The 24982-nt window shown below is 36.0% G+C and overlaps 1 protein-coding gene across 1 annotated transcript in view; it reads left to right on the top strand.

Moving 5' to 3' along the window:
* IFT43 (intraflagellar transport 43) overlaps nt 1-24982 on the top strand; it is a 70162-nt gene continuing 45180 nt past the window's right edge. Inside the window, exons 1-3 of the mRNA XM_070754583.1 lie at nt 1-133; nt 2199-2282; nt 10153-10220. Of these exons, the coding sequence (XP_070610684.1) occupies nt 92-133; nt 2199-2282; nt 10153-10220 (194 nt within the window). The 5' untranslated portion in view covers nt 1-91. The remainder of the gene's footprint in view (nt 134-2198; nt 2283-10152; nt 10221-24982) is intronic.

The raw sequence follows: 24982 nt of genomic DNA, 5'->3' as shown, positions 1-24982 counted from the left end.
GGACGCTTAAAGGGGCGGGTGTTGTTTTTTCCGGAAGTAAACGAGCTCTTCGCTCCCAATCTCACGCACCGGACTTATTGGGCCTGGAGGAATGGAAGATGAGTTGGAGCTGGATGAGGAGGTCTGCAAGGGGGTAAGGCGAGCGAGAGCACATGGTTGCCATGGTGACGGACGGACATCCCCCCCCCGGCCTATTTTGCAGCCCGCCTTTTTTTACGTGATTTTCTCTAGCAGGCGAAGCATCGCCTTCCTCATGCATATGGCCGGACTTCACGGCTGAGGTCTTGCCCCCAACCCCCGCCTTCCACAAACCCACCCCCAGCCCCGTCTCCAAGCCCCCCGAGTACGTCTCTCTCTGGAGAGGCACGTAGCCACGTTTGCCGCCGCAGCTCCGTGGAAAAACTCACATTTGGCGTGCCAGTCTCGTTTTAAATGGCAAACTTTGCTGTGGAGCCTCCCAAGCGAAAGTTGTTCCTCGAAGAGTCAGCAGAAGCAAATATTTTAGATGATTAATGATTAACAATTAGTAAATTAGATACAGTAATTTACATCTACGCCACCCCCGATCTGATCTAAATGTAGTTCATAAAATAATATGCCAAAATTGTCCTTCCTGTTAGTGACTACTTCAGCTTCAACCGCAGCAATACACTAGCACGTAATTGATTCAAACTCAATGTAAACCGCTCCAAACTACTGCAGAAAATACGACTTCAGCAACAATGGTCAATGCCTGAAATGCACTACCGGACTCTGGTTTCTTCCCCAAAAACTTTAACCTTAGATTGTCTACAGTCGACCTCTCCCCTTTTCTAAGAGGTCTGTAAGGGGTGTGCATAAGCGCACCACTGTGCCTATCGTCCCTGTCCTACTGTCCTATTGTCCTCTTTTATCGTTACTTGTTTACTTACGTTATGTTTATACATACCTACTACTATCCTATGCATGTGTGACAAATAAATAAAATAAATAAATAAACACACACTTTGACCATCGCTACAAGCTAACATCCGCAAGCGGCGAAGCTCTGCCCAATGATGATTTGTATCTTTTACAACGGCCAAGGTTAACTAATCCTTTAACTGTCCCAAAGGTGCTTTTTTCAAGAGGCAAGTAGACTTTCTGGGTTTCCTTTGGAGCCGTTTCATTTCTCATCCAAGAAGCTTCTTCAGCTCTAGTTGAATGCAGTGATGGGCTACTACGGGAACAGTGAGGAACGCAGTTCCGGTAGCAAAATTTGGAGCTCCACCCCAAGGCACCCAATTTTCACTGAAAGATGTTGAAACCAAATGCATAAGCCACGGCCACAGTGTGGTAGTAAAAATTTTAGTAGCCCATCACTGGTTGAATGGTAGGGAGAAGAAGCTTCTTGGACGAGAAACAAAACATCTTCAAAGAAACCTCAGAAAGTCCAGTTGTCTCTTGCCTGAGAATCTTCATAGACGTTAATCCCTTAACTCTTCTTGGTGAAACTTTTTTGACTTTTCACTCCGTCATACATCAACTATCCTCAAAGGTGTTTCCTGAGTGATAGCTCCAAAAAGCATTGCTTGAAACTTGTCCATCTTTTCCTCCTTAATGAACTGTTTCTGGCACATGAAAAGAAATGGTAGGAAAATCTGATGGTTATGAATGGTCCTTATACAATATTGTGAAAGAGGAAGGCCAGTGAAGCAAACCAAAATTCCACCTCTGATTACTCTCAAAATAAATTTAAGGGGCAAGGGAATTTACACCCATCTTTTCTTTTTCAGAAATGAACTATACTGTACCCAGTACAAATTATTCTTTAATATTTTGGGGACAGAAAACTTTCTTTAAAAGAATTGAATCTTTCAGATGTAATATTAAAAGTTTGTAAAGCAAGTCAAAACATAGCTCTCTAGTTGAATCTAATTTCTTCCTTTCTTTTCCTTGAAACTGTTGCCTGTTTTTTCTTCCTTCCCATCCTTCAAGGGCTTTATTTTCCCTTTTTTAGCCACTTTATTCAATTTTTCGAGAGAAAAAGATATCCTATTTTGTTCACAACACATGCTTATTGTTAGATTCATTTTTCTGAATGTAAAATCTTTTTTTCACAAGCCATCATGCATGAATGGCTCCAGGCTAAAATAGTATAATAACCACAGATTCATTATTCCTGCATCCCATTTTATGTGCAGATCTTTTAAATAACTACAGTAATATTCTTTATATAGGTAGTAAAGATGGGTAGACGTGCTCATCAAGATTTCTTCCCAGAAGAAAATCATCTTAGCCAGACGAACTCTCCAGCCACACAGGTGGGTATAATTAAATAGAGCAATATTGTCTTACTCAAGTAACAATGTAAAACTATTGTTCCTGGGCTGCAAAATTCCAGTTGACCATTGCAAAACAGAAGAAACAGAAGAATATCATACAGTAACTGTTGTGTATTTATTTATCAAATTTCTACACAGTCTATTTCAGTTCAATGAATCTGGGCAGTTTATCTGTATTTTTGCAGCCCAGACATAGTACCCATAGATAGCGAGATTTTTTAATTGTGAGACCTGCTGATTCTACAAATCTTGTTCTTCTGCAACATGCTGTCAAATATCGTTTTTCACTACATGTTACATTTTCATATATACATCCACAGAAGATCTGTGATAGAGCTGGAAAAACTAGTTTGTTAAATTCCAGGTGACTATTTATTTAGCAAGTAATCATTTACAGCACCACGTTTCAAAGTACTTGTAACTTGGTCATTGGTATAATTTTTATCAAATAGTATTACTCAGCTCATCACATTTCACATTGGTTGCTGCATGTCATAATGTCCTTAAAGATACTGCAAATTATAATAGCAGGCTAGAATATTTTCTTATGATTACCTCAGTTAAATGACAAATTATTCAGTGTTCATTTATATGCAAAAATATATCAACATGTGTAAGGAATAGACAATTTTCTCACAGCATGGGCATCTATGAAAGGACCTTTTAAGCAAATCTGAATGGATAAATTTGTAACAGATGTCCTGGATTCTTATATTGTCATGCCCTAAGACGTTTAGGGCTTTAAGAGTTAGTACAACATTTTAGATTATGCTTGATAAACAATTGACCAAAATAATAGATATTTCAGTGTGGCCATCTTGCAATCTCTTTTCTTTTAATAGTTAGCGGACTAGATGCTATAATTTGCAACTTGGGGACACTTTTCAAGCATATTTCATGTATTGAGCATGCAATAATTAAGATAGGGTATAATCTAGCATAAATAACTGCTGTCAAATCTTGCCAGCTCACGAAATGTTGTATTAGCTGTATTATAAGCGTAATTGTTCAAAAAAAGCTCCTTTGCCATTGCTGCACATCCAATGACAGCTGCAGTTCAAGGTCCTGCTCTTTTATGGCGAGTGCAAAGATGCTGAACCTGAATTCATTTTTTATTTACCAGCAGCACATCTACCGTATTTTTCGGAGTATAAGATGCACCTTTTCCCTCCTTAAAAGAGGTTGAAAATTTGGGTGTGTCTTATACTCTGAGTGTAGTTTTTTTTGAAGCTTTTTTCCAGCCCTAACTAGATGCTAATGATCTTCCCAGACTCTTTGTTATACTCTGCAAATAATGTTTTTCCAGCCCTAAGTCTTTGCAGGCTTTTTTTCATTGCTCTACTTGCTCCAGATATGTTTCTTTCCGGCCCTAAGGAAGTTTTAACAATGTTCCCAGCTCTTACCAGCTTGCAGACTCTTTCATTGATACTCTCTAACCAGGAAATAAAATAAAATAATGTGCTGAAGCTGACTAGAGTAAGGATGCTACCCAAATGAATATCTGGTAGGCAGATTTCCCCCCCTATTTTCCTCTCCCAAAACTAAGGTGTGTGTTATACTCCAGTGCAGACTATACTCTGAAAAATATGGTATCTTATCTAATTTTATTCAGTTTATTTTTCCTCATTCCACATATTATTGATGAGACAATTTTCAAGAGTACTATTCTCATTATATTGATGGCACATTAGTACAAATGATATTCTCATACAATTTTATGCAGCATCAGCATGTATAATCGAGAGGTTCTGAGGATATAAAATTGAAATGCCCAGCTATAGCATTAGAGAGAATTGTATACCTGTTGCCATACAGTGTTTCTAGACCTTGGAATATAAACAAATGATCTCAGATTGAAATTAGATAATTAGATAATGTTTGCCAAACGTTTTTTAGCCAGCTTCTTCTTGCTGTAAGAAGTCTGCTATGACTAGACATTTTTCATTTTCACATCTAATATTAAATTCTTATCATCATAACAATGGGCTGAAATGAGCAGTGAATTTTAGATTTTATTCCTCTATTCTTCTTCCTTTTCCTATGTGACTGAGAAGGAGGCATTTAAATGTTTTTTCTTAATTGTGGTTTGTTTCAACCAAAGTGGCAAAATGTTTTAATATTACTTATATATTAATTATATATAACAAGCAAATTTAAAACCATAAAAGCTTAAAGCAGAAAGAGTCAGCTAGAATAGAAATAAACTATTGCAATATTTTTGTAAGCAACATTGTTATTATTATTTTTGTAAGCAACATTGATGGGAACTGTCCACTTTCAGTAGTGCTACAGTTTTGACGTTGTTCCACCTAGTTTTAGATTTTTACTTAATCCTGGACATATGGTTAGATCAACCAAAGCATATTATCACGTACTTCTGGGATATAAAACTCAATGCGGAGAGACAATGCTTTGAATAACATGACATAGAACTATGGAGATCTATAAAGATTTTCAAAACATTTCAATATATAAATATATTTTCCATCAAAGGAGAATCAGTATTAGTACTGCCAATCCCATGGAAGTCTTTGTGGAATGGATCAGTGTTTCTTCTTTGAAGCCATCCAGCTGCCTGTACAAGAAGTGTTGGACTTCCAACTGTTCCCTTGGAATGTTGCCAGATTCTCCAATAGGAATCTGAAAAATGTAGCTGAACTCATGTTCCCTAATTAGGTCAGCTTTCTTAAAATGAGCTGTAGCCTCATTCAGCCTGAATCTCCCCAAGGTCTTTTATTTAGCCTGTAGAACCCTGAATAGCTGCCTAGTTATTTTTGGCCTGCTGGGGTTATCTCCTTATCCTCAATTACATTTTTCATCATTCTCCTCAAAATAACTCTTTTAAGCATCTCTATTTCCCAGTACGTTTCATTTTGGTCTTCACTGTTAGTACACTGATCATTGCTGAGTCTTGAGCACAAGCGCATGGGAAAGGTTACATAAAAATTCTAATTCTACCATGTATTTCATTTTTTGAATTCTTCCTAACTAGACCCCACCCAAAGATGAGGGAAATAGCTATTATTTGAATGCTGTTTTCCCTCACATTGGCTGGCTCTGCAACATTGAAAATTATTGAGATATATACTGTACAGTACTGGGGCATAGATCAGTGTTTCCCAACCTTGGCAACTTGAAGATGTTTATTCCTAAAAGTGAAGTATTTGCCTTTAAAGGCAGCTGCAGAGAAATGGGGTACAATGATAGAGTTATAGAGCAGTGTTTCTCAACCTTGGCAACTTGAAGATATCTGGACTTCAACTCCCAGAATTCCCCACCCAGCATTCGCTGGCTGGGGGTTTCTGGGAGTTGAAGTCCAAATACTGTACCTTCAAGTTGCCAAGGTTGGGAAACACTGGCATAGAGTATGCCTTCCTAAAAGCAGGGGTGGGTTCTACTTACTGTGCCCACCAGTTTGCATCGCGATGGAAGTGCATATTTTGCGCACATCCTCTTGTGTAATTTTGCTTCCGCGCATGCTCAGTAACTGGAAAAACCGCCTGAGGAGCTGACAAACTGGGCTTTGGAAGAAGGAATAAAGGTTAGTATAAACCAGGGGGCGGGAGGGAGAGCCATTCTTTCAAGCAGCAGAACAGGAAAAATCTTCCAAACAGTAAAAAAATTGCCAAAAAAAAAAAAAGATGGCGGCGCCCACAGACCAGCACCAGCTGATCCAGCTCAGTGATATCACAAGCAGGCTGCTACCACTTTAGATGAACCAGTCCGAACTGGGAGGAACCTATCTCTGCCTAAAAGCGTTTGGATATTTTGATATTAACAACAAGGTCATGGATATAAGGATAATAAAATATATTTTGCAGTTCGAGTTAAGCAAGACAAGAGACAAATCAGGTACAAGAGATATTGAAATTTTAAACCTTTTTCAAATGTTTCAAATAATGGTTAATTTTAAAAGATTCTATGCTTATATTATACAAAAACAGTTCTATGGAAAAATAGGTAATTTACTTCATAACAGATGTCAAGGATGTAGTCGCAAAGATATAGTCCAGGAGTCCCCAGACTTGGCAATTTTAACACTTATAGAATAGAATAGAATAGAATTTTTATTGGCCAAGTGTGATTGGACACACAAGGAATTTGTCTTGGTGCATATGCTCTCAGTGTACATAGAAGAAAAAGATACATTTGTCAAGAATCATGTGCTACAACACTTAATTATTGTCATAGGGGTCAAATAAGCAATGAAGAAACCATCAATATTAATAGAAATTTTAGGATACAAGCAACAAGTTACAGTCATACAGTCCTAAGTGGGAAGAAAAGGATGATAGGAATGATGAGAAAAACTAGTAGAAATACAGATGCAGATTTAGTAGAAAGTCTGACAGTGTTGAGGGAATTATTTGTTTAGTAGAGTGATGGCGTTCGGGAAAAAACTGTTCTTGTGTCTAGCTGTCTTGGTGTGCAGTGCTCTGTAGCGACGTTTTGAGGGTAGGAGTTGAAACAGTTTGTGTCCAGGATGCGACAGGTCAGTAAATATTTTCCCCGCCCTCTTTTTGACTGGTGCAGTATACAGGTCCTCAATGGAAGGCATGTTGGCAGCAATTGTTTTTTCTGCAGTTCTCCTGCAGTCTGTGTCAGTCCTGTTGGGTTGCAGCACCAAACCAGACAGTTATAGAGGTGCAGATGACAGACTCAATGATTCCTCTGTAGAACTGTATCAGCAGCTCCTTGGGCAGTTTGAATTTCCTGAGCTGGCACAGAAAGAATTCTGGGAGTTGAAGTCCATAAGTTTTAAAGTTGCCAAGTTTGAAGACTTCTGATGTAATCCATTAAGTATTCTTTACTTTAATCCTCCCATTTATATTCTTGAGTAATCTATTTTTGTCCAATTTCATTTTTACTCATTTTTACCCTTTAACCCTTATAATTACTCTTGCAAAGTTTATGTCAACATTTAAAGTCTTCTGGTTTCAACAGCCATGATACCATTTATTTCAAGCTCTCCCACGTTTTGTAAGTTAAAAACATTAATTAACTTTTTCTTTTTGTGAATGTTTTAATCTGCAGCTGAAATTTATATTTAAGTGAGAGTTATCTTGCTAAATTTAGTGGGATGTTTATTTTTAAGAAAAGCCTGCCCAGGACTGCAATCTCCCACAAAGTTTGAGTCTAGTACCCTTCTTTGTCTTTATTTTTTGTCTATCCACATCGTACACACAGTTTTATTTATGGCTTTGGGATATGTATTAAATCCATCTTTCTATTCTAATAATTCATCAGCTGTGTTAACAACAAACCCTCCAAACCCTTCTGTACTTAAAAGCTGTATTTTATATAATTTGGCATTTTTGTTAAAATCAAGCATAGTTATTTCAGCCAGTATGTATGGCACACACAATGAGAAAGTGAGGGAGGAATCTAGAAATTGGCAGACTAACATATTTCCAAACACACAATTCAGTGGAGGAATGGATCAAAGAGGTTAAGATCTTCATTGATCTTCAAGCTACTCATGGCTAATGACTCTTTAAAACATGACTCTTTCCTTTAGCATGTCTAATATTTTTTACAACACACAAAGAGAGCTATTAAATATGTTATGGGCTCAAGAAGGAAACAGTGGCCTCATTTGATTAGTTAGGATATTAGTTGTTTTTAACTAATATAGACATTGAATATCCCTAAAGGATACATAACTGCAATTTTTATTGAAAGAAAACATTAACAGTCTACGCTTAGCAACATGTCTCAATTAAATACCTTGCCTATAAAGTATAGGAGCAAATTGGGAGTTTGCTGTGCAGAAAGTTTCATAAAGATATATACAGATGCAGTATCAATTACTTACAGGTTAGGAAAAAGTTATTACAGCTATGATTTTTTAAAAAAGCGTAATAAATGACAGCTTGTACATATATATAGCTCAAATATGTTGGCTTGCTGCATCTAATGAATGTTTGAGAATGCATTTAATCAATGTTTGGGAATTCAGTATATTCTGTGACAAAAATATGTATGGGGTCTTTTTGTGTATGTAGTCTTTTACATCCATATGTGGTGTGTTTCCCTAAAGCATCCCAATTCAAAATGCTCCTTTTTTGGCACTATAGTCTCCTGGCTTTGGCATCTAAAGAATCTGGAGAAATAATTTAAATATCAGAAAACTCCATTCACTGCAGCCCCTGAAGGCTTCACATTTTGTGACACAGTCATTCCAGTCGACTGAGCTCTGTCGCTTGCGGATAAGCCCATATAAGGAAGCTATTTCCTGCTTTCTAAGCTCTGTTTGTCCTTCTGCCCTTCTGCGCCCCCTTTGCTGAAGAAATCTGGTATGTTGAAACTACAGCACTTGGCTTGTCCCTTCTTCCTATTTATTTTTGGAGAATGACTGTTTTTGCTCCTGTTAGGCAGTTACACTGGGTCATGCCTCCTCCTTCCAGCAGGCAACAGCCTCCAATTTCAAATATTGTCTACTTCCCACACTAATAGTCTAGCTGAAAATCAACTATCTCAATATCTATAGGAAATGCTGAATTCCCCCCAGAATTTAATATTCAGGAGTGTTTTCCATTCTTTGTGATTTCTTTAAAAGATTGTCTATTTTTCTTGCCTTATTGTCATTGAAGAAACTTACAAAATCTAATCTATAAATGTGGTTAGACTGCTTGACAGCCAGTTCAAACTATACCACTTTAAACAATAAGCATTATTGGAGATCACATCTTAAAAAATAAGAGCATTGCAGAATCACACCATAGTACTGTCTATATGAGCATCCTGATTTTCAAAGTAGCCAACTAAAAGTCTGCAAGTGGGACATAATAATAAATGCATCTATACATCCAAGATGGCATTGAGACCATAAGAATGATTGCTATTCTTTCTTCGGGGTACTGTAGCACATTCTCAACTTTATTTGGATAGCAGGTTTTTCCCATCCATAATACTTCAGTTCCCTGAGACATTTTTTTAGAAATGGAAGATATTCTTTTTCAGTATGTTTTCTTAGTCCAAACAGCCTATTGATCTTAGTCTAAACATTCAGTTGACTTTTATTAACTATTAAAAGTTGATATTAATAAGCAGAAATGAAATGATACAAGCCTGGTGTACTCCAGTTTCCAAAGGCTAAACAATGGTCCATATTTCTAGTAATGTCTTTGCAGGACATTAGATTAGATTAGAATTAGAATCACTGGACTTTTCATAGTTAGCTTTCTTCTTCAGACTACGTAAGCTTTTTATGTCAAAAACCATTGATAAACCTTAGGAAATGCTTAGAGTTTCTCTACCTTACTTCTCCAATTCAACTACCCTTTAATAGTTCATGTATTACAGAAAGTGCAAAAAGATGTAATAGAAAAAGTGGGAAATAAAATGCATACATTGGGAAAAATATGTATGGGAGAAGGTAAGGTTTTTCAGTTTTTAAATATTAAGTTAATATACAGTTAGAAAAACATGAAAATGAATGAAATCATATTTGACACAATAACACTCCATTGGTTAAATTGTAGCATTTAAATCTGGGGTCCTCAATCTTTAAGGCTTGGCACCCTGGCTGGGGGTGGGGGAAAGGGGAAGCAGGCTGTGTGAATGGCAGGCCAACACACAGACGTGCAGCTTAGCTTGCCACTCATGACTCCAACCCGCTACTTGTGACGCCAATTACGAATATGCTACGGCTTGGTAATATGTTGTGGCACAGTGGTTGGGGACCCTTGATTTAGGCTGTAAAAATATTTAGGTTACAACCCTTGATTTGGTAATAATTATGAACGCATATAAAAGTCCCCTTCTTGGGTTACAAATGTAGAATACAAATGCTGACAAATAATAATTACTTATTTTCTTTTATATTGTTTTTTTTTTACTTCTTAAGCGTCCATCATCTAAACCACATATACGCGAAGGAGTATGGTCTGGCTTTGTTGGTGTAAATGTGTCTAAGTAAGTACAATTTTGTTTAAATAAATTAGAATTCAAAATATGATGTTACCATAATCTGGGTAACTTCCTAGAAAATGGCAATGGAAACCTTTTAGAGCAGTAGTTCTCAACCTTTCTAATGCTGTGACCCCTTTATACAATTCCTCATGTTGTGGTGACCCCCAACCCTAAGTCTAGCATCAATTATCCCAACAGAACTTTAAGCTGATTGGCAGGAAGATCAGAGGGATACCTCCACTGTAAATGTCTGATTGGTCAGATTATAAAAATATGTTCCAAGGCACCAAAATAGAAGGCATTATGCTCCCGCCAGGTTGGCTAAGAGCTGTCCTAATATAGATCCCATATGCTGGAAATGTAAAAAAGATTTTGGAACTTACTATCACCTGTGGTGGCTATGCCCCCAGGCACGTAATTATTGGCTGAAAATTAAAGGATGGATAAAAGATATACTGCAATTCGATTTAGAATTAAAACCAGAGGAGACCTATCTTCCGTAAATTAAAACCAGAATTAAAACCAGAGACCAAAGTTCTTAAAACCCACCTCTGTCGTCAGGCATGGGGGAACTGAAACATCTCCCCCGGGCATGTACAATTTATGTATGATATGTTTGTGTGTGTGCTTGTTAGTCTATTGGGGTTCTTTTTAAACTTTTTAAAATATTTAAATTTATTTGGATTTGTTACGATTTGTTTATGCCTTGTTGTGAGCCGCCCCGAGTCCGCGGAGAGGGGCGGCATACAAATCTAAATAATAAATAAAATAAATAAATAATAAATAAATAAATCTTCTAGGGCTTGTTAGAGGGCAATACGTAAAATAAAAATACTATCTGATCATCCATATAATAACTGCAGTGAGATTAGCCTATGCAGAAATGTGGAAAGGTAATAACCTCCCAACAGATAATATGATTATAAAGAAACTTATGGATTGCGCTGAAATGTCCAGACTCACTTTTGAACTACAAAATAAACAAGAGAAAGACTTTTACACAATTTGGGAACATCTTTATGAATGGCTTGAAACCAGAAGAAATAACTATTAAACAAGTAAATAATATATGGATATAATTGATAACTATAAATAACACAATAAAATGTAAACAATTGATATATGGATTAGATAAAGCAACAAGGAGATATATAGAGTTTGCTTTTTGATTCATCAGGAATGCAAACAAAATGGAAATGATGTACAGAAGTTTTGTTTCTAACACCATGGGAAATTTGTCTTTTCCCATGGTCTTAGGCGATCCCTGTGAAACGGTCATTCAATCCCCAAAGGGGTCTCGATCCCCAGGTTGCGAACCACTGTTTTAGAATATTATAATGTTGGTTCAGCCTGTTTGGCTGAAACCAATAATGCATCTCACATTCATTTTTTCTAGAACATCTTGAAATCATGGGGGTCTAATGGAAGAGAACACTATAAGAGCACAATTTACCATATTTTTTGGAGTATAAGACAACATCCCCCACTCCCAAAACAAGGTGAAAATCTGGGTGCGTCTTATACTCTGAGTGTAGCCCTGGCCAGCCTCTCAAACAGAGGTTTCAGAGGCTGAAAAAAGCCTCTGAAATGGAGTTTCAAAAAAAAAAAAGCCTCTGAAATTGAGGTTTCAGAGGCAGAAAAAAAAGCAAGGCGCAGAGCTCACAAACAATGAACCTGTTGCTAAAATTCACCTCTGGAAACAGCTGATTGGGGGTAATCCAGCTGCCAATCAGCTTTTTTCTTATTTTCCTCCCCCAAAACTAAGGTACTCTGGTCCATTTTATAGTCTGAAAAATATGGTATGTCAGCTCTTGGTCCTTTTAGGAGGTAGATCTTCTGACATACACTGCCATTTCTTTAGAAAGCTATCTCATAGTATACTTTTCTTGAATGGAAAGAAAATAATGCAGTCCTTAGTTGTAAGTTTATAATAGCATGTGGTTGGATGTTGTAGTTCTTTAGTGAGTTAATACTCACTAAAATCCCACAACTGCTATCAATCTTAAGTGTTTTCCATTAAAAAAACTTGCATAGGCAAAATTTTACAACCTTTCTGAATAATAAGGATGGATTTTATATATTGGAACAATATTCCAAAGTGAGGGAGCTGGTAGTAGGAAATTCATTATTCAGTCTCAGTGGGTGGGTTTTCATCACATCCCTTCTTGGCCATCTCATATTGTGTGAACTGATTCCACCTACAGTTAGTGGTTCTAATGCTAATAATAACTTTTAAGTAACAACCTGCCCCTTGAATTGGGTCCAGAATCCTATTGGAGATCAGTGTAGCTGAAACATTCCCAAGCCTGAATCCCAACCAGAAGAAATATATATCATCCATAGTACTCAGTAATCGCTGCCCAGTCACTTCTCTAGCCTTTCCTAGAAAGGGAAGGTTGATAGTTGCTATTTATCTAAAATGGCTGAACTGAATTATAGTTTCTTGAGAAAGGGGATCACCACCATGTCATTCAAGGCAGAAGCAACTTTCCCTCCCTCTCTCCCTTCCTCACAGACACATTCACCACCTCCTACACCCAACTGTCATTCCTTTTCTGGCTGTCTGAACAGGCCAGGAGGGGGATAGATTGAATCTACTGGTGACTGAGTTCATCCTAGAAGGAATCGTGTACACATCCATTGATGGTCTTAAGTTCCAAAACAGTGCCACATGATCTTAGGAGTAAGAATCCAAGATGATCACAAGAGATTGTGTTTGTCATCTCACAATATCTCTGTCCCACTTTGTTTAGCTATGAGGATATATGCATTTTTGTCTGCAAAGAGACTGGCAAGCTGCCCAGAGCATTATGGCATTTTCCACCAATTCCTGGAATGAGATTTAGAATCAGAATCTTTCATCATCTTTGGACATTTGGTTTATTGAAGTGTATGAACATACATGAACAAATCCATATTTATAAAAGAAATGTTGAAGGAATGGTGGTAGCACCTTATGTTCTCACCAGAAGCTCATATTATCTTATTCAAAGGTATTCTAGTAATGGAATTCCAGATGGGATGCTTGCTTTGTTAATAAAATTGAAAGCCTCAAAACCCCTCAAAACCTTTCTCTGGGACCTTAGGACCATCTTGGTGTAATAAGTTGAAGTTGTCTGAGCATCATTGATGTTTCATGAAACATTTTAAGAAGCACTACTATAGTGGGCACGATAGATCGTGGTATATCAAAAAGGAAGAATAACTCAAGATAAATATGAAATGGACACGAACAAATAAGTACAGTGTGTTTGCATTCACTATATACTTAGTATCTTCTATAACAAAATATATTGAACTCTGACTAGATACAGTATATTTCAGCTGCATGATTAGTTCTTAAACCAGTAGAGGGCACTCAGGTTCTGTTTTGAAAAATTGTAAAAAGTTATTTTAATGACATCATTTACCTTTTGATAAACAGACTTACGGTAAATGGTTCCTTTTATTAGCTCATGCATTACATTTATAAAACATGGGGAAAGGAGCATATGCTTGCTGAACAAATCACCAGATATATGGCAAAAAGGCACTTATTTTCATGTGTTAAGGAATGTAAATGAATGAAGATTGGAGAAATGAGAGGCTAGAATGAGATAGTTTGAGAGAATTGCCTATTCTTCTTTTAAAAACTTCAAAAGTAATGCTTCTATCAGAGATTTCTATTATATTCTCTGTTTTGCATGTCTTTGTCTCTCTTTATAAAATTAATGTAAAAATTTATATAGTGGCTTTCTGTTTTATAATGCAAACACTATTTTTTATCTTATTCTTCAGTGATAACTATCCCTGAAAAATAATTTTAAAATATGACTAATATATTTGCCCTCTATATTTGCTTGGGCGGTTGAAGCGATATGTTATATACAAGCCTTCACATTAGCATCTTGAGCAACTGAGCTAATACTTGAACCAGACACCTGGTTTGATCAGTGTTTCATATCTTCTGAATTGTTATAAGTACCCTGCTGTGCAGTTTATTGGTTTGCCTTTTTCCATTGAAGCCTGTCCGTTGATGTTGAAACGTCAAGATTTATTTAAAAATGAAACTATACTACTCTGCTTTAAACTGATTTGTTGGGCTGTGACATGTGTATACTCTCATGTTTTGTGAAAATGTTAATATTGTTTATGCATTTAAATATCAGGATTGTGTTTCAGCCTTCCAACTATATTGTAGAGATAATGCAATTAGTTTATAAACTATCGTAAGGATAACAATAAGATAAAATACGTGAAATGTAGTGAACATTTCATGAGATTGTTTGCTGCTTTTAAAGATGTTTCATGATTTCTCTTCCCCAATTGAAAACAATGGGGAGAAGATAGCTATGCCAACCAGCTCTAAATTGTCATGGCTGAGGGCTTAAACCTAACCCTGACCTAATCTTTCTTTCATGGGCTACTATTGAAGAGAATATCACCACTTAGACATCTTCAAAATTCTGCATGAACTTAAATTCAACCTGGAGGACAGAGATCACGGCAGAGGAGCTTGACCAAGTTCTACTAACTCCCCTTGATTAGTGAATTTGGGATGGGTTGCTTAGCTTGGCAATAGAATATTCATGCTAAATATGATGCAGAAATGTAATATTTATGTGACAGGCTCAATTTTACCCAACCTTAGTAGAATAATGCATTCCATGATCAAGAGAAATAGTTGCCGCTTTTGTTTTGGGCACAGCTCATTTCAAGTACTGAGTTTTGTTCTAGTCATTATATTTAAGAAGTCATATCTAATGACTATAGTCATTATATTTAGAGAAATTGGAATGGATTAGAGCGGGCAAGGAGGCAACCAATTTCATTGTACATATGTTGTTCAGTGACAATAAAGATTTGAATTGAATTGAACTAAGATTCCTAGGAATTAACAATCCCAGCGATTAGGTGTAGTTAGCACTGGAGACAGAAGTTTCAGTAGCAATTTTTTTCAATTCCTGAAGGGGCAGCACAGAATAAACATTCATTTCTTTATCCTCCTTGAATGCTGAACATGTTAACAAGTGAAGACATATTTTACTTAAATATTAGGAAAAAACTTTCTGATACTGAGGTTAGTTTTGCATCTATTAACGTAGGGATTTAGTGCAGTTCTCTCTTATTGATCAGAGAGCCGAACATTAATTTCTGAAAAGATGCTAGAACTAATAGTTAAACAGCAGGCCACTTATAAGCATTTTGAACAAATAATTCTCATGATTGTTAAAAGATAGTAGGACTTCGCATGCTCTTAAGTTAAAATGGTATATAGAAAATATGCCACCATTTTGGTGGAGGGGTTTGAATGTTGTTTGGTGGGTGGGCACTTTGATTATTGAGCACGCTGTTACTGTTATTATAAAAATTAATAAAAAAAATTATTTAAAAAAAGATAGTAGGACTGTAAAAAATAAATCCCATGAGAAAATTTTGCCTTTTTTTTTGACACAATAGCTAATATTGTATAGTGAACAAGGGGAATGTTGTGGATATAATCTAACATCAATCAATCAATCAATCAATCAGAACAGAACTGGAAGGAACCTTGGAGGTCTTCTAGTTCAACCTCCTGCTCAAAGTTTTTGATAAGGTTCCTTATGAACAAAATGTTAAAATGCAGTTTGCAAAGCAAAATTGCCTGACTAATCATACTTAGAGAGTAAAGCTTTGGATCAAGTTGGAAAGCAAGTACTGTACTGGGATTATGCAGCAATCAGTCTTGAGAGCAGGTTTATTTAGAATAGAATAGAATAGAATAGAATAGATAGAATTTTATTTGCCAAGTGTGATTGGACACCCAAGGAATTTCTCTTGGTGCATATGCTCTCAGCATATGCACCTTTTATTAATGGAAATAGAATTGATCTACTTAAGATTTCTTTTTTACAATTTTGCTAAATTTAAGAAAAGTACAGAGAACAAGAAAAAGAGTTTAAAGGGGAAAAGAATGAAGCAGGGGGAACATCAAAATTAGTGGTTTTAGACAGAAAAGAATATAAACTATAGTAAAACTAAGTTCCGACTTTCTTTGGTATAGATACCAACATAAAATATAATAACCCTTTAAACTAGAGCAAACCATAGCACACAATACATCTATACTCATAAACAGTTCTAGTCAGCAAATTCCAAGATTAAGATTTCATTTCTTTCAGTTTGAAGCAGAAGAATCCAAAAATGGTTTCCATGCAGAAGTTGGTCTTTTTTACAAAAACATAAAACAGTCAATGTTATCATATCTGCCAACTCCATTAACTTCACCATCCATTCATTCTTTGTGGATATTTGCATGTTTTTTAATCTCTGCAAGTAACTAACCTTTTCTGTTGTTATTATTATATATAAAAACAGTTTCAGGTTGTTTATCCATTAAACTTAGAATTTGGTTTAGAATTTAGTTTCAATTGTACATCCAATTTGAGAATTCTCTGAATTAAACTACGTATCTGATCCCACTATTTCTTAGCTTCCTTTTCTGTCCACCAAAGATGAAAAATATACCTTTAGATTGCTTATATTTCCAACATACATGTGGCACCCTTATATATCCGTGACAACCTGTCTATTATTAAATACCAATCTTGTAAAAGTCATCCTTCATATAATTCATATATAATTCAGTGTAACTTTCAATCCTTTGCTCCATATATTTTCCCATTGATTATGTTGTACCCAATGTTTTTGGTCATTTAATCATATATGTTTTAAAAATTCATTTCCAATAATAGTTCATACATCTTTGCAGTAATATGTTCTTTATAAGCAAACAATTCAAAATCAGTTTTTTAATTGATAAAAGCAAATTTCTTTTTGTCTGTTTTAAATCTTTCTGTCAATTGGGCATAAGCATAATATTGACAATTGTGACCTTCCCTTTCCAGTTCTTCACTAGTTTTTAATTTAGGCTCTCCTTCAAAGAAAGTCAATAAATGTGCATAGTTATCATTTCTCTTTTAGAAAAGCTTTTGGAGAGGTTTACCATAAAGAAATTTTATGGACCAACTTCTACATGGAAACCATTATGGCACTCTTAACAAAATATTTTAGAAAATCTGTGTTAACCTTGACTTTGTCATACCATAAATAACAGTGTCACTCAAACTTCAGATCATGTCCTTCCAACTTTAATAAGCTCCTATTCTTCAGAGGCATCCAATCTTTCATTATAGCAAACAACAAGCACCAAACTATGATTTTAAATCTGGTAGATCTAATCCACCTGTCCTTTTGGCATCTTGCAGCAATATATATATACTGTACCGGTAATTCTTGGGGGTTTGCTCTGACATACAGACTTAGAAATATCTTTTTGCATTGTTTGAATGGTGCATCAGTAGTCAAGAATTGACATTGGTTTTAATAAAAATAACACATTTGTCTTGATCACTAGTTCTACCTAACAATGACATTTGTACTTTTCCCCACCTCAATAAATTCTGAAGATAAACTCCATGAATATAGGCTGAAGGAATTTGGAATGCTTCATCCAAAGAACAGAAAGCTTGAGATAGCATCATGATCACAACATGATATTCAGATACCTAAAAGAAAGCTATAGGGAAAAGAACATATTTTTCATGGCCACAGAAATTAGAATGAGAAATAAGTTGCAGCTACTTAGATTTTTTTTTAAAAAAGGAAACAATTATTGACAGTAAGATGTATACAATAATCTACCTAACTAGTGATTGTAGGTTATTCATCTTTAGAGATTTTTAGGAACAGTCTGGACAACTAGCTTACATGGATGATTTAACTGATTTTCCTGCACATTTCAGCTGATTTGATTAGATGATCCTTTTGGTCTTTCAACTCTACAGATTTATAGCTCCATTGGATATGTTCAAGCAGCACTCGACAGCTATCTTTTTGGAATGCTTTAGTTTGGATTTCTGCACTCATCAAAAGTTTGAACTTGGTGACTTAAAGGTCTCTTTCTCAATTTATGTCTTCATTAGAAATAATTAATTTGACGAAGCATTATTGAGTGGAAATAGTATCTGGCTCATAGAAAACACAAGAAAGAGTGTAAGAAAAAGGAAAATGAGAGTAAATTCCACCATTATTGGAAAAAAGAAATTTACATGAGCATTCCTGCAGTGACTTATAGTTGTTGGAACATTGGTAATAATTAAATTCATATCTGGACTTTCCAGAAATAGTCTCAGAATGATTTATACCACAAATTACAATGAAGACTACAGAAGAAATTATAATATAGAATTTTAAATATATATGCAAACATTAGTAGAACTAACAAAGATTCACTGATAATAATAATGCACTCAGTTTATAGCACAGTAAAATGAAAAATATTTTTATTATGGGCTTGACTATGGAAAAACAGAGAAGGCTGTTCTAAAGATATAATACCAGAACTGAAATAGACCTTTGACTATCATCAGTTAAATCTGAGAGATCCTACAGAAGTTCAAATCATAACTTAATTTATAACAAATGCTGGACAATAGTAAAATGGGCCTAGTCCCTGGTGACTATATGGACAATAGCTTCTATCTCACCCTGCTCCCCATAATAATCCATACCTCTTCCAAGGACATTCAGCGATCTTGATTCAATCTAGCCATTTTTTCTGTTGTCTTCTATTTTTTTCTTTCAACTTTCCAAAACCTAATCATTTTTTTCTCTTTGATCATTTGCTTGCATCCTATGTTCAAAATAGATGAATTTTGGTTTGCTGATTATCATTTCAAGGCAGCTATCAGTTTTTCATTCAGACCAATTGACTGGTTTTTCTTGTAGTACGTGTTATTCTTAATAACTATTTATAATTTGAAAATATTTATTTTCTTTCTCTTTTGCTCTTTTATTGTTTCATAGATGAACACTTTGAATAAGGAAACAATGCTATAATTATTCTGATCTTTCTTATCATAGAAATGCCCTTATCTTTCATGACCCCTCTGAGTTTGTCAATGTCTTCTTCCTTAGGATTAATGTCTTTACTGATCCATCTTTATTTATTATTAAGTCCAGGAAAACAAAACTATCTAGTACATTCACTTCATCACGGTCAATTGTGACCAATCTGATTGACATTATCTTTGTCTTCTTATTTAATATTAACATTTTTCACTTGCCAGTTTTGTTTTTTATAATGAGATCTTCTAAATCTTCCTTATGTTTACCTAAAAAGGGATGTCATATGCATATCTCAAATTGTTAAGTATTTCGACATCCAGTTTTGATTCAAGTTGTCATCTTATCCAATCTTGCCATTCATGTAATATATTCACCATACAATTGAAGCAGATATGAGACTAATATGCATCTATACCATTCTATACTCAGAACCAAGTACAGTTTCTCCAAACTTGGTTTTTACAATATTTGGGGTTTTATCAAAAAAATAATTTTGATAAACAACATCCAAACATAACAGAATGCCTGTTATTCTAAATAAACATTTTAGTATTATCAGCATAATCAAAGGCCTTGTTGTACTCGATATACATTAGAAGAGGTAAATTTCCTATGTAAGTTCCCATATTCTTTGCATTATTCATCTTGTATCGGATGGGTTATACTTACCTTCCCCATTGGTTTGCATTGTGACGGGAGTGCATGTTTTGCAGGTGCTCTTGAGTAGAGCTCGCATGCATGCGCACTTTCCCTCATCAAATTTTGCTTCTGTGCATACTCGGTAGCTGGAAATTGGCCGGAAACACAGCTGAAGAGATGATCAGTTGGGCTTCAGAAGAAGGAATAAAGATCAGTATAAACCCAGGGGGCGGGGCGGAGGGTGTCTCTTTCAATCTGAAGAATAGGAACAACCTTCCAAAAAGTAAAAAATTCACAGTTCAGTGACATCACCAGTGGCTTGCTACTGGTTTGAGTAACTGGTACGAACCGGGAGGATCCCAGAGTCCTTCGGGAGTTGGGAGGCATATAAATTAAAACAACAACAACAACAACAACAACAACAACAACAACAATAATAAATAAATAAACCCACCTCTGTCTTGTATTATTTCCCTTTGGTTGTCTGAAGCCCCTGTTCATTTACTATTTCTCTAGCCATACAGTAACTGTTCTGCAAGCTCTATTGACTGCCAGTGTGCTTCCATGTCCAATTCATGATGCTGGTTTTAACTTTTAAAGCCCTTCATGGCATGGGACTGAGTTATATGAGGTTCTACCTCTCCATGATTACATCAACCTGTCCCATTAGATCAGGCAAAGAAGGCATGTTGTGGGTACAGTCTACCAGGGACCTACATTTGGTGGATCTCAGAGGCCTTTTCTGCCATGGTGCATGGAACATTCTCCTTCCCAAAGTCAGATTAGCTTCATCCCTGTCATCATTTTGGAGGTGGTTAAGACTCAAACCTGATTATATCACCAGATCTGCAGGGGTCCAGGAAACCGGAAGCATTCAACCATTATGGTTGAACTTTTTACCTTCTCTATGTGGCTGGTATGTTTTAGTTTTTTAAATAGCATTTAAAACTGAAACATATGCATAGAAATTATATTCAAGAACCAACTCCATTATAAAGTAAGGTATTAGAGGCAAAGACCAGCTGTTTGCACACATTTTCCCATCTTGTTTTAACCTGTTTTGCCTCTATTACATCTCATCTGTAACTTTTTTGAATGCTTACAGTTTATCTTTAAATATTCCTGTGATTTTAAATTTTTCTCTAATCTTAAAACCATTTTCTTATTATTTATCTCTATTTGTTAAGATTTGTGATTGAGATCCCCCCCCCCCTGTCCTTTCTTACTTGATGTTGAAAGTTGGTCTTCAGTCCTCATATGTCTTTCTAGTTACTCAAGGCTTTCATCATCTATCTTTTTTGGCTTGTATAATAATTTGTTCTGAAAGCCACTTGGATCTTTTTCTCTTTGAAATTTTGGGAGATTTTTTAATATTTTAATTATCCCAATTTCTTTCATCTCTTCTTAGAATTCCTCAGATTCTCTTTCATATGAACCACTGAATCTATTACACTGATCTTCCAATCTTACTCAGTGTAATCCAAGTTAAATCTGCTTAGTGCATCTAGTCCAGTGTTTTTCAACCAGTGTGCCGCGGCACACTAGTGTGCCCCAAGACATGGTCAGGTGTGCCGCGAAGCTCAGAGAGAAAGAAAGCAAGAGAGAGAGAAAACAAGAGAGAAAGAAAGCAAGAGAGAGAAAGAGCGAGAGAGAGAGAGAACAAGAGAGAGAGAAAGAGAACAAGAGAAAGAGAGAGAAAGAAAGCAAGAGAGAGAGAAAGAGAGGGAGGGAAGGAGAGAGAGAGAGAAAGACATAGAGGGAGTTAGGGAGGGAGAGAGAAAGAGAGCAAAAAAGAGAGGAAGGAAGGAAGAGAAAGAAAGAGGGAGGGAGAGAGAGAGAAAGAAAGAGGAAGGAGAGAGAGAGAAAGACATAGAGGGAGGGAGGTAGGGAGAGAGAGAGAAAGAAAGAGGAAGGAAGGGAGAGAAAGAGGGAGGGAGAAATTGAGTGAAGGGGAGGAAGAGAGAGAGAGATAATTTTTTTGTCCAAACTTTTTTTAGCCCCCCCCTCCCCCCGCTCAATGTGCCCCAGGGTTTCGTAAATGTAAAAAATGTGCCGTGGCTCAAAAAAGGTTGAAAATCACTGATCTAGTCTATCTAGGTTACCAAATATAACCCATATATTTTATGAGATTTCATAGTCTATGCTTGGATTTATCCAGATTGAGTGGATTGTTTTTTACATCTTCTGTCCTGTATTATCTAGTCATTTAAACTCTGATATTGTTCATATATACTACTGATGTTTGTGTTAGCAAAATAATTGTTTTCAGAAAACTTTATTAAAATGGTGGTGTCTTGCCTGATTGTGTCTATTCACTCCTAACCTTCCTAAAATTCCAGATTCCCGGTTTCTCCATTATTTGCACGCTAATCAGGAATTAATTGTACTTTTCCACAGGCTGGAGGGGTCATGGTTTCACGTGCTGCCTGAATCCTGTGGCTGGGGCTTCACCCGTTTGCACAGTCCTGTTTCAGGCACGCCATGGGCTGATGCCGTTCCACGGACCCTTGGGTTGGGGAACCCAGCCTTAGAATATTAAATGGCAGGATATGCTTTGGGATACAGTTATCTTCTACAGAAGTAAAAACTGACATTTAAGACTGGTGACTGCATAAAAACATCCATGTGGTTTTTTTTGACAACAGTATAGAATGGTTTCTTATTGCCTTCTTCCAGTTTTAAAAAAAATCTTAGCCTCATTTACCTCCTGGGATTTTGTAGTGTCTCTCACCTAAGTGATAGCTGAACTGCTGCTTACCTTAGCTAACTCAACTACTTATGGAATGTTTATCATTTAAAGCTGATATCTAGGAACTGAAAGTATAATTTCTGGAGACTGAATTCTCCAATTAAGTGCTATGATAATTTTAACTACATTATTGAAGATAAACTGACTAAACTAGTGCAAATTCTAATTTATATTATTGTCCAGCCTACAACTTTAACATAATGTAAGTTTTGAACAAAATAATTACAGTAATTACTCATAAAAACAGTACTTTTCAGTCTTCTATAATGTTAAAAGATATTAAAGGTATAATGGAAACAAAACATTTTATTGTCAATGTAGGGATTATTTCATCTGTGGAATGTGGATATTGTTTATATTTCTAACCACACAGGATTTTTAAATGTAAAGAAGTATGAGCAGAATGCTCCATATGAATACACGCTGGTTCATACATATTTTTTTCCATCCAATTCCTTAAATGGGAAACAACAACAAATAGCTGAACTGGTTGGTTGTGGTATATCTATAAAGCCTGAATTTTAATTGTTGAATTCAAACTCTTAAATGATGAAAGAGAGTTTTCGGACTTTTCATTGTGACCTGTTGCTCTGTTCTTTGGCTAGGTGAGAGAGAAGACAGGAAGCAGTGTAAGGACGCACTGCTTGAGAAGCAAAACTTAAGAAAAAGGAAGTCTGATTAAGTTTTGGCTTGAAGTGTCAGTTTTTGGGTTTGTTCCTGCATTGATCTGCAAGGGAATGAGCAAGTAATGGCCCCTTGGGGACCTTCAGGACTTTCTTCTCAATGTCAGACGTCATTTTCAATCACCCTCTCCCTCCCAGCTATTAATTTTGGCCTGGGATCATGGGGACTTGTCCATCTATCACACCTAATTGACACTAAATGATCTGTCAGTTTATTGATGAACGGCAGGAGTGGAATTGTCACAATATATTTTACTTTCTAACAACTCCTCCTGACAATTTTACCTTGTCCATCTCACTCTCTTCACATAAATCTCCATTGGCCTCTCATTCCTTCTCTTGGGCTGTGCTGGTGCTAGCCGCCTCCACAAGCATCAGCACTCATCAAGGACATCAAGATGGCGGTAAAGCTGCAGTCTGTGGCTTTCTTTTTATAGAGTAGATGTTTCAGGAATGTTAACCAGTTCCTGTCCTCTTCTCCTTCACTGTCATTGCCGGGCTGGTTGGCTTTGCGAGTCCAGAAAAAGAAACACTCATTATCTTAAGGTAGTCCTAGTGATGGCTGTAAGATTTTTGTTTCTTTTTTCTGCTATCTTAAAAAAAAAAAATCCTAAAGAAATTGCACTTAACGAATATCTTTCATCCAAGCTATTAAAAGGCATGGTTTCCCAAATAGCAATAAGAAAAGATTAATCGACTAAATTTCGAAGCTAAGGGTGCAGATTGTCAAGGTGAACTCAAGCTACAGGAAATAGCATGCCAATATGTGTTACAAATGGAGGCATAATTCTGAAGCGTGCCTCTTTATAAAAGTTTTAGGACTGGGTTAACATTTTCTAGTCTATTAAAGAATGTGATTCACCTTGCAGAAAGAAATGGCATTTTAGTAAGTTTTATATCTTGTAATACCTTTTACAATCGTTAGATATTACTGTATTATTTATTTATTATTATTATTATTATTTATTGGATTTGTATGCCGCCCCTCTCCGCAGACTCGGGGTGGCTAACAACAATGATAAAAAACAACATGTAACAATCCAATTTAACAAAACAACTAAAAACCCTTATTATAAAAACCAAACATACACACAAACTGAAATAGCCAAACTATGGCAAGTTCATTCAGGCCTTTGGCAAGGGAAAATGAAACCTGGTGCTTCGTTCCACTTGGTCTGTCATTCTTGCCACTTTTTATCTTTTTATCATATGTTAGTTTAAACTAATGAACTCCTTCTTTGAGGGCGATCGGTAGTTCAGAAATGTGTAAAATAAACAAATAAATTGTATTTTCTTCTTTGTTTGATTGTTGTGAGTTGTCCAGATTCATGGGAAGTTGAGTGGCATACAGATTTATTAAATTATGGTTCAATGCACAGTCAGCCAGATGTTTACACTAACTTTGGCATTTTTATCCACCTGTCAGGTCCTTCTCAAGGACCTGGGATAGGGAGATCCTATTTGATGGTGCTATGGATATTGTTTCAGGATGTAAGCTGTTCCAAGTAAAGTTGACTTTTGCAGTTGACTGATGATGATTTTGTTAATGCCAATGGTGTTCAAGTGGAACTTCAATTGTTTTGGGATTGCAGCCAAAGTGCCTACTACTAATATTATTCTCTTTGCTTTTCTTTTTTGACATAGTCATTCTATTTCTATTTGCAGGTCTTTGTATTTTGTGAGTTTCTCCAATTTTTTAATCTCAATATTTGTAATTTGCTTTCTTACACAGCTTTCATTACCCAATGTAGGTAACATCAACAATGCTAGTAAAGAGTGGGATTTGCTCCCAGTTTTTATTCTAGTGGTTTGCCTGTCAGTGTTGA

The sequence above is a fragment of the Erythrolamprus reginae genome, chromosome 1, assembly GCF_031021105.1.
Source record: "Erythrolamprus reginae isolate rEryReg1 chromosome 1, rEryReg1.hap1, whole genome shotgun sequence".
Taxonomy (NCBI): domain Eukaryota; kingdom Metazoa; phylum Chordata; class Lepidosauria; order Squamata; family Dipsadidae; genus Erythrolamprus; species Erythrolamprus reginae.
The sequence above is the reverse complement of the archived record's forward strand: the minus strand, read 5'-3'. Positions and strand labels throughout refer to the sequence as shown.